The following is a 16,994-nucleotide window of genomic DNA, read 5'->3' on the forward strand; positions in this document are numbered from 1 at the left end:
TTTGACGGTTTGATAACATAGACACTAGTGTTGCCTGAGTGCACCTGCAAACCTGACCGTTAACTATCATGCATCTCCACCCAGCAAGTCTACAGGCTATTCAAGCAGACATAACTACATAAAATTAATTTAAGGCATGCGATACACCCCTAATCGACCCAAAGTGAATCTCAAACCACTCAGATACAGTAGGTACGTAGCAAGTACCTAGATAGTTATACAGTTTTCCAGTATATCCCTTGGCTTTATTGCGTGCCAATTCTAGGCTGAGCGAAACACAGATCGATGATCATGTTGACTCTGTAGCAGAGCTGTTTGATTAGGAGACTAATTAAAGGGAAAGCTGCTCTCGAGGAGAGAGTCTGAAGCATCAGAAAGAGAAAATAGGGAGGAGGGTAAAAGACATTATGGAGATGAGAGTTATGACCTCAGCAATGAACCAGAGGCTTATCCAGAGATGTTAGAAGATTTCAAATGTGTGCTTTAAGGCCACATGTGTCTCAATATTAGAATTAATGTTGCGTTTCTTCTCTTATTTGCATTCCTTCTTTTGTCTGTTCTCCTCAGAGTGGCTTTTATAAAGGTGTGGCGGGATCTCAGGTGACTCTGTCCAGTTTGGTGAACCAGAGCAGGGCCATGCTGGAGGAGCAGGCCAGACATCTGCTGACCGAACCGGAGAGGCAGACCATGGGTTACTACATCCAAGAGTACCGTGATGGTCACATCGGTGTTGACCAGCTGGTCATGGCCCTCTTTGAGCTGTTCAATACACATGCCAAGGTGGAGACATTTACGTTAGTCTTTACATTGATCTTTAGTAAATGTGCATATGCTCATGTTTGGAATAATAATCTGCCACAGTTTAACAGTCTAACAGTTTTGCTCTCTACTTTATTTCTTGATGTATTGTCATACTTGGTAGTTTCTACCAAAATCTGTATTGTTAGTAATTAGTAATTCATAATTTAACTTTTTTACTTTTAAATGAAATGTATTGTTTTTATTATTATTATTATTATTATTATTATTATTATTATTATTATTATTATTATTAAGAATAACTATTATTATTTAAATTTGATCATGTGACACAAAAATTCAGTTTTGCCATTAAAAGAGTAAGTTACATTTGAAACTTTATTAAAATAGGAAAAGTTATGTGAAGTTGCAATATTGTTTTCTACAAAATATTAAAATCTCTTATCATCCCCAAACGTTGGAATGGTAGTATAACTACTTTAATTTGCTGAATTATATAAACAATTTTTTTTTTTTTTTATGAAAGATTTTACTGGCTGAAAGAATTATTATTATTAATACACATAATACTGACACTACCCATAAATGTCCTCAGTATAATGGGCCATCATTGTCTGGTGATTTACAGTGATATTATAACTAAATTTGCACAATCTACATTTACAGTTCAAGGTACATTGTTATGGAACAGCTTGTCAGCTGAATTGAAAATGCAAACACAGTTGAATATTTTTCAAACAAAACTGAAAAAGTGGTTCAAACAAAAGCAGATATGTGAACATTGATGGTTGCACATAGACTTTGTTGTTTATTTTATTTTATTTCTTTTTTTTTTTTTTTTAGCCTAACCAGGGACTGGGGCTGCAGATTAGCCATTGGCTAGAAGCCTATATGTAGAGCATCGGCTGCATGAAACTGTAGCAATGTTATACTGCATTGTCCCTGTTAAATAAACTGATAAATAAAATAAAAATAATATATTCCCATTTATGAACATATTAAAACCCTTGAGATTAAACCAATCAACACGAGTCCAGTCATATTCAAGGCTCTGGATGTGTGTGTATTTGCAGTTTTCTCTGCTGTCAGAGGTGAGGGGGCTCGTGGCCCCTCATGATGTGGAGAGATTTGACGGCCTGGTTCTGAGACGAGAGATCGAGGCCCTGAAAGCGAGGCAAGGTGGCGGAGCTGGGTTTCAAGACTCCTTCTCTATGGTTTCTTACCCTGACACACTGGCCTCCTCCTCAGCCAGCTTCATGACCAACACCACCCTCAGCTCCGCACGGGTAAGAAGAAACATCGGAATAATTTTCTGTTAAACGCTTGTGTGCAGTTATTATTGAATCAGACCCAGCGTCTATACGTATCTATGATTTCAGGCAGGAAGTGTTTTAGGCTGTGCTTCTGTATTGGTGTGGGATGAGTGGATGGCATTGTTGCTGTGTGTGACATACAGTAGACATAAAAAGCCATTCACAAAATTGGTGGGCAATTTGGGCACAAAGAAGATTACTAGGATACAAAATGAAGGGCTGTAAAGTTGCTGTGGGAAACAGCTTTTGTGCTTTCTGTTGAAGGCTTTTATGTCCATCACTCGAAACCTGTCTGTCCTCCTGTCTTACTCTGTCCAGACATAGGCACGTCTCACCTCAGCTCATCTGCATCTCATTGTGAAAGTGCAGCTGTTTCGATTTGTAGCCGTCTCAGGGGTGTGTGATGTTGCTGTGACAGATGGAGAAGTGTTTTCTGACAGATTTTTAAGCCTGCTGACTCCCAGTGTAAATTGCAGGAACAGTTTAACACCCAATTCCCTATCCCTCTCAATAAAACAGGAAAGACTCCTCTGGCTGATAGATATGATGGAGGTAGGTTAAACAATCTCTTGCTTTCCCTTATGAAATCTACCAATAGTAACCTTAGTTCCCACTAGCAAACCATAAAAATATATTACTGTCCTAACTTAAGTACTGTAGTAATATTCAGTGCAGTTTGTCCTGCACCATTTCTGCTGCAGATATGAATGATACCTCAAATGATGCAGATTATTGAGGAGAGCGATTAAACTTATGATTTGTGCCCAGTGACTGATGAAATGGCTGGGGGAAAAAATCACATATATTAACATTAAAGGAGATACTCAAAAAATATCTAGGGACTGGAATATCATAGAGACTTATGAAAGTTTTTTCCCCCCCAGTAACCAACCACTTAGAACACCCTAGCAACTGCATGACAACACAAATCCACCTAAAACATCCTAGCAACTGCATAACGAGCCAAAACAATCTACCTAACACAAACACACAAAAAAAAAACAGAGCACCTTAACAACTGCAAACACAAAACAAATCCACGCAGAAAATGTTAGCAACTGCATAGCAACACAAGAAAACAAAAAGAACACCTTAGCAACTCCCTAACAACCACCCACATTACCATAGAATTATGCACCAATTATGTCATTTTTAAATACCAGTTATGGATGCTTGTTTCCGCCACTGCATAAAAAAGGTAATTGTGACGCAATTCCGATTTTTCTTCAATTGTGAGTTCAATTGTGTTAAATAAACAGTTTATATTTAGCAATTTTTACTTTATTTCTTGCAACTCTGACTTTTTGTAACTCTGACTCCAAAGTCAGAAATGTGAGATAAAATTATTTTCTTTTATCTATTTATTTCTGTATTTATTTATTTATTTTTGCTTCCATAACCAGTAAATATAACAATGATATTGTGGTGGAAAATATGGTTACTATGATATTTTTTTAAATTTTTAAATGCATGTTTTTTCCAGCGTGTTTCTAGCAAACACATATATTAAAGAATGGGTTTGCTATGATGTGATTTTGTTTTTAACACACATTCACACATAATACAGCACACCTTATATTCTCTGCATGGATTGATCTCTCTCAAAGTCACTCATATCTGATATCTGTCTGTGTGTTTGTGTGGGCTGCAGTGTTCCAACATTAAGTACAGGCGTGCATATAGCAAATAAAAAATGTGTCCGCTATGACTTTGTACCTCTTCAACATGGGTCATTTGTCTGTCTGTATGTATGTTTGTGTGTGTGTGTGTGTGTGTGCACACGTGCGTGCATATGTGTGTGTGTGCACTTTGGAAATGAGCGAATGTATTTGTATGCAAGCTTTGTTTGTGGCCCTCCACTGTGGGTTGGTGTTGTTGTAAGCTTGCCAGCTCTGGCTCTGGTAATTACAAGAAGCAACGGCGGCGGTCCACACTGCTGCCCTGCAGAGCTCCGCAGACGAAACGCTCGCTCTGGGACTCTCATCCTGGAACCGCACCTCATCAGCCATATGCAGAGCTGTCACTGCAGATAAGCCCCCCCCAGACAAAATAATAATAATAAAAAAAGAAGTGTCGCAGAGAGCGTCCTGATTTTTGCTTCAGTGGAGCACCGCAGAGGATTGTGGGAAGGTGGAGGACCTGAGCCAGTATAGTGAAATGTTTTTCTGAGTCTGGTCTGCTGTCTGTTTTAGTTTGAAGGAAGGGAACGGAACATTGGATGGGTCATCAGTTAAATGTCATTGGCTTATTTAAAGATTAAAGATTGTATTTAGAATTTTTTATTATTATTATTTTCATTATTCAGCAAGTGACAGTAAATACACATTTTTAAAATCATTGTTTCCAACTAAATATTAAGCTGGATGTCTGTTTTCAATATTGATAATAATAAATGTTTCTTGAGCAGTGAATCAGCATATTTGAATGATTTCTGATTGAGAATCATGTAAAACTCAAGACTGGAGTAATGGCTGCTGAAAATTCAGCTTTGTTATTAAAAGAATAATTGCAATTTTAAAATATTTAAAAAGAAAAGTTATTTTAAATTGTAATAATATTGTACTGCATTGCAGTTTTTACTGTAGTTTTAATCAAATAAATTGGTGAGCCTTGGGTGAGTATTTCTTTCAAAGAGATTTTTTTTTTCTTTTCAAAATATTTAAACAATCGTACAAATTCCAAACTTTTGAATGGTAGTGTATATACATGTATGTATATTTATGAAACTGATACAAAACATGCATCATTTTGATATAAAAATCAATGAAAATAATGCAGTTCAGTTAAAGTTAATGCTCTCTCTCTCGCTCTCTCTCTCTCAATTATAAGAATTGACTCATAAGAGTCATTTGTAACGATTCATTAAAGAAACTGACTCATAAGAGTCATTTGTATAGCGCACCCAAGCACACAAATCAAGGCTTCTCTTTTTCTTTTCTTTTTTTTGTGTGCGAGAGATGCGTGTTGGATGGAAAATAAGACTAGATGCGAGATTGAAATGAAGGACTGTAAGTGCAATGGTGTTTTGATGCCCCTCTGTGAAATGGGCCCTCAACAGAATGCAATTTGGATTGAGCTTTTGTTTAAGGGATAAACACACGGCTGCATTTTTCATTTTTTTCATAGTCTCTTGTTCTCTCTATCTCTCTCTGTTTGTTTCATAGTCTCTTGTTCTTGTTTTCTCTCTTTTGTTTTTCTTTCTCCCAGAATGATGATGTTGCAGAGAACAATGGGGAACAGTCTCTCGGGCGTAGCAATGCCCTTCCAGACATCTCTCTGGTAAGCCCTTCAGTTTGAAGATGAACAGGAAAGATAAAAGAGGGGGAACAGAGAGAAAAAAGAGGGAGTGGTGGAATCTGCTGAGGTGTGCAATAAAGGACATAATGAGAACTGATATTGAACACCTTGAAAATGATCAGGGGCAGATTATGACCCGTTTTGATGATGGCGTTTGAATGAAACCCGGTTATTAAAACTCTCAGCATAAGGGTGGCAGGTATGACCAAAATGTTAAATCACAGGAAACGTAATTTTGTATCAAAATATATTTCATATATAGTTTTTAATTTTAATCTAGCAAATACCATTGATTTTCTATATATATCAATCTCTCCTGTTGACATATTTTATACTGTCATGCTGCCTAGCTCGATCTCAAATGTTTGTAAAGGCACGGCTACTCAGACAGTTGTTTGATGGAAAGAGAAAAATAGACGAGATGATGACACTTGTTGCTGGGCTGAAGGCTGCCCGTTGTGAGAGAGATGGCCGAGGAAGATTGGGGTCTTTCTCAGAGAGTTTCCTGTTGGTATTCTGATGAAACCCTATTAGGCTCCAGAGCAACTCTATCAGGCACGTCCACAGGCGCAGGTCAGGAGCATGTGAAAGTAAAGTTTCCAGAGAGAGTTCAGGCCCAGATAATAAAAAAAAGCACACACAGGCAACTCACATTTCATTTTGATTGCTTTCTGATGGCATTGACATTCATCATTCATCTGGCTTGTGCTCACCATGTTTCAGCCTTAGTTTGTTCATTTCCTTTCACTTATTATTATTATTATTATTTTATTTTATTTTTTTGCTTTGCCACTTGATCTGAATGAACTGATTGTTCTTGTCCTCAATGCAATGATTTGTGGGTAATTGTCGAATGTTTTAAGGTATGGGTGTATATGCGAATGTTGCATTATAAGCTGCAAGGATTGTGTTATTGATTACTTTGAAATATCACCTGAAATATGGCATCAATAAAGCTCTCCTCTTTCATCCTAGGATGAGGTTCATTCCACCTCAGATTCCCCTCCTTCCTTTAAACCTCCTCCTCCCCCAGGGCTTCAGCGCCGGCCCGGTCGAAAAGCCACGCTTAGCAAACGTCCCTCTTCTAGCTCCTCCCAATCAGGCTTGTACTTCACCGCCCCTTCTTGTTCCCAGAGCAAAGAACCCAAACACCCAAAAGCACCCAAACCTCAAACATCTCCTCTTGAGACCCTCAAAATAGATGTCCCTGCACCTCAACTTTCAGTCGTGAGTCAGCATACTATCGGACCGTTCCCCCGGGTCCAGTCTCCTAGTAAGGCGAAGCCTGCTGCTGTCCAATCCTCATCTCCGATTCCTCCACCCGCCCCTAATGTACCTGCGCCACCTGGGCCGCCGCCTCCTCCTCTTCCGGCCCCCGTCCCAGATAAGCCCGCCCCTTCTTCCCCAGCATCCAATCAGCATTTTGTCATGGTGGAGGTGCACAGACCCAACGCAGAGCCTGATGTGAACGAGGTGCGGCCGCTGCCACAAGCTCGAGGTGAGACTCAAATATTTGATGCATTGTGGGCAGCTGCGGATAGATAATATATCATTAACCAGCTGTCAAATTCTATCATTTCAGGTTATTTTCACCCATTTAATGGGCAAAAAGGACAAATGTTCATTTTAAAATAATAAGTTCAACCAGCTAGTAAAATTCAATCATTCAATTATTTTTGTGTTCCATGGATAAAATAACCACGTGATATTTAAATTACTTGTTACTTTTAATATGGTTCAAAATTTGAAATTAATTATGATTCATTGGGAAAGTAATACAAAGTAATCTACATTTGCAGTTATACATTTACATATACAAAATAATATAATAAAAATAATAAAAGATGTCCTGAAGTAGCTTTTTTATACCTGGTTCTTAAAAACAAGTCATTTTTATTCATGTTAAAAATTATTAACATTCTGCAGATTGTGCGAGACCTAAGTACATTTATGACATCAGCTGTCTATCAACTGTTTACATGCAATATAAAAGTTAAATTTCAGTCTGAATAAAGCAATAATTTTTCTTTTTGTCATTTAAAGCATTTTAATAAAATTTAAATCATAATGCACTAAATTACTTTTAAAATCTGGTCAATGGTTGCATAAGTCACATGACAGATAAAAATATTATTACTGAGTATGAGACAGCATACTGTGTAGTAGGTACAACTTTTAGTTAGAAACTTGCTTTGCGACCATTAAGGATGTTTTACGTAGTATAAAGGGTAGTTTGAATGAAATTCGGACATACTGCATCCATCAGGTTGTCACTGCCATATAACCTACAGTGTCAAGTGGGTTGCTACACTGCCATTCATAGATCCTCTCGCATGGTCTCATGGGATACTAAAGTGTCCATCAAATGCACACTTCAGTATCTTTAAAGAAGTAGGAGGTCATTAGGATACTTTTCACCAACTGTTTTATGAATATAAAAATGTTTTTTGACTGATATATAGTATGGAAGTAGGTATATGGATGGGATGGAATCATATTCTGAAGCTAAAAAAACAGAGCCTGCTCAAAATAACCAAGATCTACAACCTGGCAGTGACCTTTGGCAACTAGAGATGATCAAGAGGGCAAAAATCTAAGCAAAAGTGGTGTATTCCAGACTTAAGTCTGTTTTTCACAAAGTTGGAATAACAGAGATAGATAATGCAATTGTAACAGCTTCATCCAGCTTGTGAAAGTTAACCTTGGACACTGTGCAAATGCTAACATAACTTGTAATTAATACTTTAAATGTTCCATTAAGTGTCCAAGTTTTAAAAAAAAAAACAGAAACTGTAGCTGGACTACACAAAAATCACTACACTTGATTCTAACTGTATATAAATTCACTTATTGTTCTTGTAGGAGGGACATTATCTCAGCTGTCAGACAGCGGACAAACCCTCAGCGAGGACAGTGGTGTGGACATTGCCGAATCTGGACGTCTCAGTAAGGATAGCAGCCCACGTCCTGCCCGCACCAGAGCCCCACGGGATGGGCACGGAGGAGGAGAAACATCTGCCAAACCGGTGAGACCGAGAGAGAGAGAGAGAGAGAGAGGGAGAGAGGGAGAGAGAGAGAAGGATGTGTGAGAGTTAATGCCAGTGACAGAGGGTTGGCGTTAAAAGTGTGAATGAGAGTGAAAGAGTGTTGACAGAAGAGTGCAGTCACATAAATCTGTTTCCTCCCCCCTCCCTCTGACTGAGCGTGCTTGACTTTTTAAAAAATTCATTTTTACTTTTCTTCTTTTGGTACATACATCTCCTTTAGTTTTTCTGTTCTTTCTTTGTTGACTTGTCCACTTCATCTCATCTCATATCACTGATCCAACAGCTCTCTGAAAAACCAATCTCAGTGTGCTGAATCAAGACGCGTCTTCCTTCTGGCCGTCCTTTAGCTGTTTGCTTCCCGGCTTTCTTATACGCATGAGCTGTGTTGCTGTTATCGCGGAGTGAACTAATAGTGCTTTCTGAGGACACTTGTGGTTGGGCGTAAGCCACTTCCTGTGGCCCTATTTTAGGCCGTCAGACACAAAGAAATGTGTATCATCAAAGCCAAATGTGTCTTTGCTTCCTATCTCTGTTCCCTTTCATTCTCTCTCCCTCTCTTTGATTTGCTACTCTCCTGTCTCTCTTTTCTCTGTCCTCCTCTTCCCATTTTTCCATCCTGTCTCTAATCTGTCTGTGAATCTACCTTGCAGCCGGGTCTGTTGGAGCCTACATCCACTCTAGTGAGAGTGGCAAAAAGCGCCAGTACTCTGGGCATCGCAATAGAAGGAGGGGCAAACACACGTCAGCCCCTCCCACGCATCGTTACCGTACAGGTGAGTAGTCCATACAGGGTTCTGTTATCTACAGAGTTATTTTATTTAAAATAATACAAATAAAGTAAAATAATAATAAATATGTATATTTTCATATAATAATAGTCAGACTTACATACACAAATATACATGTTTTTTGTAAAAACAAAATTAAATAAAAAATATATGAATCAAAATACAGTAAAAGCACTAATATTGTGAAATATTGCAATTTAAAATTAACTGTTTTGTTTTAAAATATTTTAAAACATAATTTATACTTATAATGGTAAAGCTGAATTTTCAGCAGCCATTAATTCAGTCTTCCATGTCACATGATCCTTTAGAAATTATTCTAATATACTGTATTTTTCGGACTATAAAACGCACCTGAGTAAGTAGCATCAGTCCAAAAATACGTCATGATGAGGAAAAAAACATATATAAGTCGCACTGGACTATAAGTCGCATTTATTTAGAACCAAGAAACAAGAGAAAACATTACCGTCTACAGCCACGAGAGGGCGCTCTATGATTTCAGTGTAGCCTACAGGAGCACTGAGCAGCATAGAGCGCCCTCTGGCGACTGTAGACGGTAATGTTTTCTCTTGTTAATTTTGATAAATAAGTCGCACCTGACTATAAGTCGCAGGACCAGCCAAACTATGAAAAAAGTGTGACTTATAGTCCGGAATATACGGTACTGATTTGTTGTTCAGGAAACATTTCTTATTATTATCAACACTGATCATTTCACTGATCAGTTCTTTTAATATTTTTGTGGAAACTGTGATATATGTTACTGATGGTATTAAATTATGTAATTGATTTCTTTAGAAGTAAAACTACAAAAAATTCCAAAATATACTTTTAAGTATTATATTATACATGAGATTAATGAATCTCACACTGTTTGTGCTACATATACAAATGACACTACGAATCGTGAAGTTCAAGGAGAGGAGTTCTATTTCTGTTCTATTATCTGATTTTGCCTTGGAAGATGGTAAAATGTGAGCAACGGTAGTCATATCTAGCAGCGAGAATGTCATGGAGACTTGTTAGGTGGTTCTTTAGAGTTGGTTTAGTAAGCAACCTCCTAAAAAACCCTATCATCCTCATAGCAACTTGTACATTCCACTTTGCAACAGGATACCAGCACCTTGACCAACATCCAAGCAACATGGTGTGATATTTGCACAGGCAAGCGCCTCACATTTTCTCCTGCTGTAGTTCATCTAACAATACTGAACCTGAGTATGACTCACAATAGTACTCTGTGGTACTATTGGGCAGCTGCCAGGTTTTACAGCTGATTATACAATATCAAAACCCTCTGTCAGGTCTAAAGCCAATGCAGAGCCTCAGACAATGACAGACACAAAATGAGTCCCAATCATGTGCTCCCTTCCGTCAGTCATATATAGGTCTATAAGAGAGCCGACAGTCTTGCTGAATTAAATAATGAGCACAGGAGCTCGTTATAGAGCTCCAGTTGTAGTCAGCTGTTGATGTTTGATGCCATTGTGGCAGTGGATTATTCCTGGTTCTGTCTTTTCTAGTACTTAAATTCTCAAGCACACTGTTGAACAGGCTAGTGTGCAATTTGTAGAGCGAGTTTATGTGTGAAAGGCTCTCTATGTCAGACTGCGCTGGAGAGAAAATGATGTGCATTTTAAGGAGGGAACTGATTCGGCTGTGAAAGACGAATCTGAAATTACAGTGCCACTGATTGCAGTTGATTTAGCAGCAAATCAGCACATTCTTAATAAAAGATTGAGAGACAAAAAAAGAGCAGAGGCAGGAGAACAGGAGAGACTGAGCTTAAATAAGAATGTGAGCGACAGTGAAAGTTAGCTAGAAGAAAGGAAGTAAATGAAAGCGATTGAAAGATGTAGAAAGTGTATCTGGGGAGGAGGGAAATGGACAGGCTCGAGTGGGCTTTAATTCCCAGGCTGCAGTCGGTTCATCAGCATCATAATGAAGAAAAAAAAAATGCCTGGAGATTAGATAATGCGGTGCTCTTTTGTTTTCAATCATTTTGGGGCGGTGAATGAAAGAAGACACTGTGCTGGTGAGAGCTAAGTGAGTTACTCTTGCTTTTTAACCTCATTAGTTTACTACTTCCTGTTGTGTAAATTCTGGCATGCTCTGAAGCAGGCTGACTTATGATCAATAGTTTCAGGCCAAGGATTAAACAGGGTTAAATTGGGATTTTGGAAGCAAGGAGGCCCTAATATCTGTTGCTCTAAATTATTATCTCCCCCAAAAAAGTATAAGATAAATGATCAGTCAAAAATGTTATGATGTGGACTGTTTGATGGATATTGCACCGAAAAATGGCAAAAAAAAATTGTAATCTGAAATCTGATTGGTTGGGTTTACGTAACTTCCAGGTGAGGTTCTTATAGCTTAGCCATTTTTATTTTATTTCATCCTGAGAAACAAAGGTGGTTAAAATGTACCAGTGGTTTGTTTTCAGTTCAGAATTGTCAGTAGACACTTTTATGAATGTACAGAAATTCTGACTGCTAAGACAGCACACATTTCTTTGGTCTTATCAAGTGTTTACAGAGACTGCTGCAGGATTATTCGAAAGAGCTGGCACTATCATTTAAAGGGACAGTTCCCCCCAAAAATGAAAACCCTCTCATCGTTTACTCACCCTCAAGTTGTTCCACACCTCTGATTTTCGTTCTTCTGTGGAGCACAAAAGAAAACATTCTGAAAAAATGACTTTTTTTGTGTCCATACGATAAAAGTTTTTGCTGGGGTCCAGAGTTGTTTAGACACAGCATTCTTCAAAACATATTCTCTTGTGTTCCACATAAGAAAGTCATGCAGGTTTGGTACAACAGGTTGAATAAATTATACATTTTTCATGTTTTGATGAAATATCCCATACAGGAGTATTTTAGTATTATTTATGTATTAACATGCTCATTAATAGTATTTTATATTTTCAATTATATTTTTTTTTTATTTCGGTTGTTCTTGACCAGACTGAAGTGACCAGAGAGCAGCTGTAGGATCTGCCTTCACTTCAGCTTAGAAACGTTAACTTACTAAATGAACAACTTAATTTCAGATTCAATTTCTCTTGAATTATTAAATCTGGGTTTTCAGGAAACTATCAAGATTTTCAACTCTGATGAATACGTCCTTCTTTGATTTCCCAGTTTAAATGCACAAACAAATGCCATATGTTCAATCTAAATTCAGTTTTTACCCAGAAGGAAATATAACATTCTACTCTGAGCCAAATCTGCACTGTGTGACTGCAAGTGTATTTAGCACCAAAACTGGACTGACATCCATATCCTGCTTCTATGTGAACATAGCTGGTTTGAGTCAATCAATTTATCTTCATTTTGTCAAACTTTCTCCATTTTCTTTCCCACAGAGAGGTGGTTCGGCTCATAACTGTGGACAGTTGAAGGTGGGTCAAGTGATCCTTGAGGTAAATGGAGTGTCTCTCAGAGGAAAGGAGCATCGGGAAGCCGCACGTCTCATCGCAGAGGCCTTTAAAACCAAAGAGAAGGACTACATTGACTTCTTGATCACAGAGTTCAATGTTGCTCTATAAGACCGTATGAGTCCCATAATGCTGATGGAATAAAAGAGCACTGGGACGCACCACGACCAAGATGTCTTGTCATGATTAACCCCCAGAATCCTGTTACATGCTAGACTTCAGCTCATCCTCTTCTGTGGTGTTTTGAAACCAGTCTCTGTTTGAAAGGCCGTCTTGCGTGAGCCAACCCGGCGTTGACCTTTCCGACGGCAAATGCCAGGATAGAGCAAACGTTCAGTCTGTGCTGGCCGGTTTGTTTTAGAAGATGGGGCCATCTTTTCAGTTGGCTTATTCTTTATGAGATTCTATAATGAAATTTGGTCTCCTGACCGCAATATGGCAAGAGACTCTTCAGCGAGCTTGGATCTGTGTTGTGTTTTTGATATACGATACCATCATAGAGTCTAGGCCCAGCATCTTGTCCTGGTGTGAGAGTTTATGTTAATTTTTTTTTTAAAGCCATAGCTATTTTATAAGAAGGAAGTGAAAATGGATAAAATGCATTTAAAATATATATTTAAAGAAATCTACGTAACTGCTGATTATAGTAAATAGTGACTAACCCCATAGAGATTCGAACTGAAATACTTCTCTGTACAGATTTCTGTGAGCAGGAATGATGAAACATCTGTTATCTGCCTTTTTTTTTTTTTTACTAGTCAGCCGATTTTTATTTTTTTATTATTGTATGTGCTGTTTTTCTTTCTTTTTTTTTTTTCTTTTTTTGCATCATACGGTTATTACTAAACCTATATTGCTACCTATATAGGCCATACACAGCAAGGCAGCTCACTAGATTTTGGGAATAGTCTTTGAGACACAGCGGCATTGTGAAGAGTCTGAGAAAGAAAAATCATTCTCAGTTTTTTTTTAGATTTAGCGAGAAAATGAGAAGACCCTTTATCCAGTTATGAGTGGTGAAGAAGGAACGTGACATTGCGATCAGAGACGAGCAGCCATCGAAATTAATGAAAAGTTTAGATCTTCAGCGAGGGATCTGACTGATGCTTTGAAAAAAATGCATTCAGACTGGGATAAGATGGCAACACAAGCAACAATGTATCAGTCATGTTACATAAGATGGAACAAGTGGGAGAGGAAATTGAGAAATGGTGTTATTGTAATGTGTGTGAGTCTGTCTGTCTTTGAATGCAGAGGCAGAGTGTGAAACAGTCCAACAAAGCCAAGATATGTGTATGTGAAAAACTACCTGAAGCTTTGACGTATTGACTAGTGCAAGCACAGGACTGTTCATTTCCACCTGCCTACCCTCTCTATCTAAAGCCCACCTACTGTAAATCACATATGCCACCATTTTCACTCCTCTACAGTCCCACACATTGCCTGTTAGTCTCAGACATTAAAATAGTGTGTGTGTGTGTGTGTGTGTGTGTATTTATATATATATATATATATATATATATATATATATATATATATATATACACACACACACACACACACACACACACACACACACACACACACACACACACACACACACACACACACACACACACACACACACACCTTGGACCACAAAACCAGTCTAAAATGTCTTTTTTTTTCAATTAAGATTTATACATCATCTGAAAGCTGATTAGGACTTCCACTGATGTATGGTTTATTAGGATTGGACATTGTTTGGCAGAGATATAACTTTTTTGAACATCTGGAATCTGAGGGTGCAAAACAATCAAAATACTGAGAAATATATATATATATATATATACACACACACACACCTTGGACCACAAAACCAGTCTAAAATGTCTTTTTTTTTCAATTAAGATTTATACATCATCTGAAAGCTGATTAGGACTTCCACTGATGTATGGTTTATTAGGATTGGACATTGTTTGGCAGAGATACAACTTTTTTGAACATCTGGAATCTGAGGGTGCAAAACAATCAAAATACTGAGAAAATCACCTTTAAAGTTGTCCAAATGAATTCTTAGCAATGCATATTACTAAACAAAAATTAAGTTTTGATATATTTACAGTAGGAAATTTACTAAATATCTTCATGGAACATGATCCTTACTTATAATATCCTAATGATTTTTGGCATAAAAGAAAAATTTATAATTTTGATCAATACAATGTTGTTGTTGTTTTGCTATTGCTAAAAATATACGACAGCGACTGATCTTGTGGTCCAGGGTCACATGTATGGTATAGCTATATATTTTAAGGAAATTATTTGTAAAAAGTTGATAATATAATTCTTAATTCTTCTCCATTATATAGCCGAGGTGCTCAGAGGGAAGACAGGCAAGACAGAATGAACAACTTCTATAGGTGCAAAAAAAATATTTTTCATACTCCGTATGTTTGTCTTGTTTTGTAGTACAAATATCTTAAAATTCTTAAATCCCAGAAGGAAAGTTTGCTGATAATTTATTCACCGTCAGGCCAACCAAGATGAAGAGTTTATTTCTTCAACAGAACAGATTTTGAGAACTTGAGCATTACATCACTTGCTCACCAGTGGATCTTCTACAGTGAATGGGTGCCGTCAGAATGAGAGTCCAATCAGCTGATGAAAACATCACAATAATCCACAAGTAATCCTCACGACTCCACTCCATGTAGTCTTGTGAAGTGAAAAGCTGTGTTTGTGTTAAAATAATCTTAATACAAAGGGACAAGATATTTTTTCTTACATTTCCTCAATTAAATGTATGAACTTAAGTTTAATATTTTTTTTTTAGAAAACAAGACTTGATATCTTTTTGCTTCTCAAGTAAATGTCTTGTATTAGTACTATTTAAATATCTGTACTAGTAAACAAGACAAAAACACTGTGTAAGAAAATAATGTGTATCACTCATTTTGTTGCATATTTGTTTATTCCTCATCTTTATTACTTCCTGCAGTTGGGCATATTTTCCTTTCATTTATTATTATTATTATTATTTGGCTTTCATCAGTCAACTGAATGCAGTAAAGCATTTATGCAGTCAAATCTTCTCCCTTGAAATATCAGTTCTGCAAACACCTGCCTGACAGCATTAGGAATAATATGTACTCTTTGCTTCAATGCTCATCCAAAAGTCCTGAATGCACAAAGGTATCAGTATGAAAAGCTTCCAGGGAGGGGGTTGGGGGGGTGGTCTTTGCACCAGCATCTCAACCCACTGATGCAGCTCTTAAAATGGAGATCAGTTCTCTGCAGCACACGTGTGGAGCCATAGAGCTGTGGGTTTTCATTGGTGGACAGGAATACAGATCAAAGAACAAAGCATGTCTGACTGTACCGACCTTTAAATATAACCTTGTTAACAAAATTTGGAAAATGCAAATGTACAGTTTAAAACATAAACTTAAATATATATATATATATATATATATATATATATATATATATATATATATATATATATATATATATATATATATATATATATTAAAGGCAATTATACAGTAAATATTAAATAAACATCAAAATAGAGCAGAATTTCATGCTAGTGTGGATCAAAATGTTATTAATAGAATTAAATTAACTACAACAGGGTTGGAGTTGGCGCACACAGGGAATACAACTAATAAAAATTGAGGAATTATTTACTTATTTGATGTGAAATTGTTAAATAATGTTGATTAAATTATGATTCATGTTGGATACCATTAAGGAGGTCATGACCTCTGATTTGGGACAGGAAATATTACTATTTGATGAAGGGTATTTTACATATCTTATACTGGTAATGCTTCTAAAATGTCGTGAAACACTAATTGTGGAGCGTACCAAATGCAGGTCTGGATAACCTTTCAAAACCGCATTTATGACTTCACAAGTGATGGGTTTTGATAGTCCAAAGTTAAGAAGAGTTAAGCCCCTTCATGCTGCTGATATCTGCTGGAGCTGTGACTGACAGCATTTGAAAGACTCAACATTTCAGCTTGAGCTCTCCTACTTGACCTGCATCCAAAATAATTCCTCCGTGCTTTAACATCAACACAACAGTGCTTTTCCAGAACCATGTATTTATTCATTTTCATTGTCTTATTGTGTCTTTATACCAATTGTTTTACCTCAAACAACCCGCTGCCTTTGTTCCTCTGTCTGCTTGCCTCTTGTACAGTTTAAAAAGAAGACTACACAGCTACGGTATTTATACAGAAAGTGTGTATTTATTTTCCAATAAAGATAAAATGCATAAAAATCGACTTTGTCTTCCCTTTCTTCATCTCCCACCAGTTTCTGGTGCTTTGTGGCAGGTACATATCTCATTAACTAATCAGTG

General features: G+C 37.2%; 1 protein-coding gene across 2 annotated transcripts in view; it reads left to right on the forward strand.

Annotated features, from left to right (window-relative positions):
- The window catches only part of LOC113064120 (whirlin-like), a 70,521-nt gene extending 57,711 nt beyond the window's left edge, over nucleotides 1–12,810 (forward strand). The window contains exons 7-13 of one of the 2 annotated variants that reach the window (XM_026234705.1): nucleotides 568–780; nucleotides 1,833–2,045; nucleotides 5,280–5,351; nucleotides 6,345–6,867; nucleotides 8,232–8,395; nucleotides 9,067–9,189; nucleotides 12,572–12,754. In XM_026234705.1, coding sequence (XP_026090490.1) covers nucleotides 568–780; nucleotides 1,833–2,045; nucleotides 5,280–5,351; nucleotides 6,345–6,867; nucleotides 8,232–8,395; nucleotides 9,067–9,189; nucleotides 12,572–12,754 — 1,491 coding nt within the window. Of the gene's footprint in view, nucleotides 1–567; nucleotides 781–1,832; nucleotides 2,046–5,279; nucleotides 5,352–6,344; nucleotides 6,868–8,231; nucleotides 8,396–9,066; nucleotides 9,190–12,571 lie in introns of both variants that reach the window. The other variant, XM_026234706.1, reaches the window with a different exon arrangement.
- The last annotated feature ends 4,184 nt before the right edge of the window (nucleotides 12,811–16,994 follow it).

The sequence above is a fragment of the Carassius auratus genome, chromosome 46 (assembly GCF_003368295.1).
Source record: "Carassius auratus strain Wakin chromosome 46, ASM336829v1, whole genome shotgun sequence".
Taxonomy (NCBI): domain Eukaryota; kingdom Metazoa; phylum Chordata; class Actinopteri; order Cypriniformes; family Cyprinidae; genus Carassius; species Carassius auratus.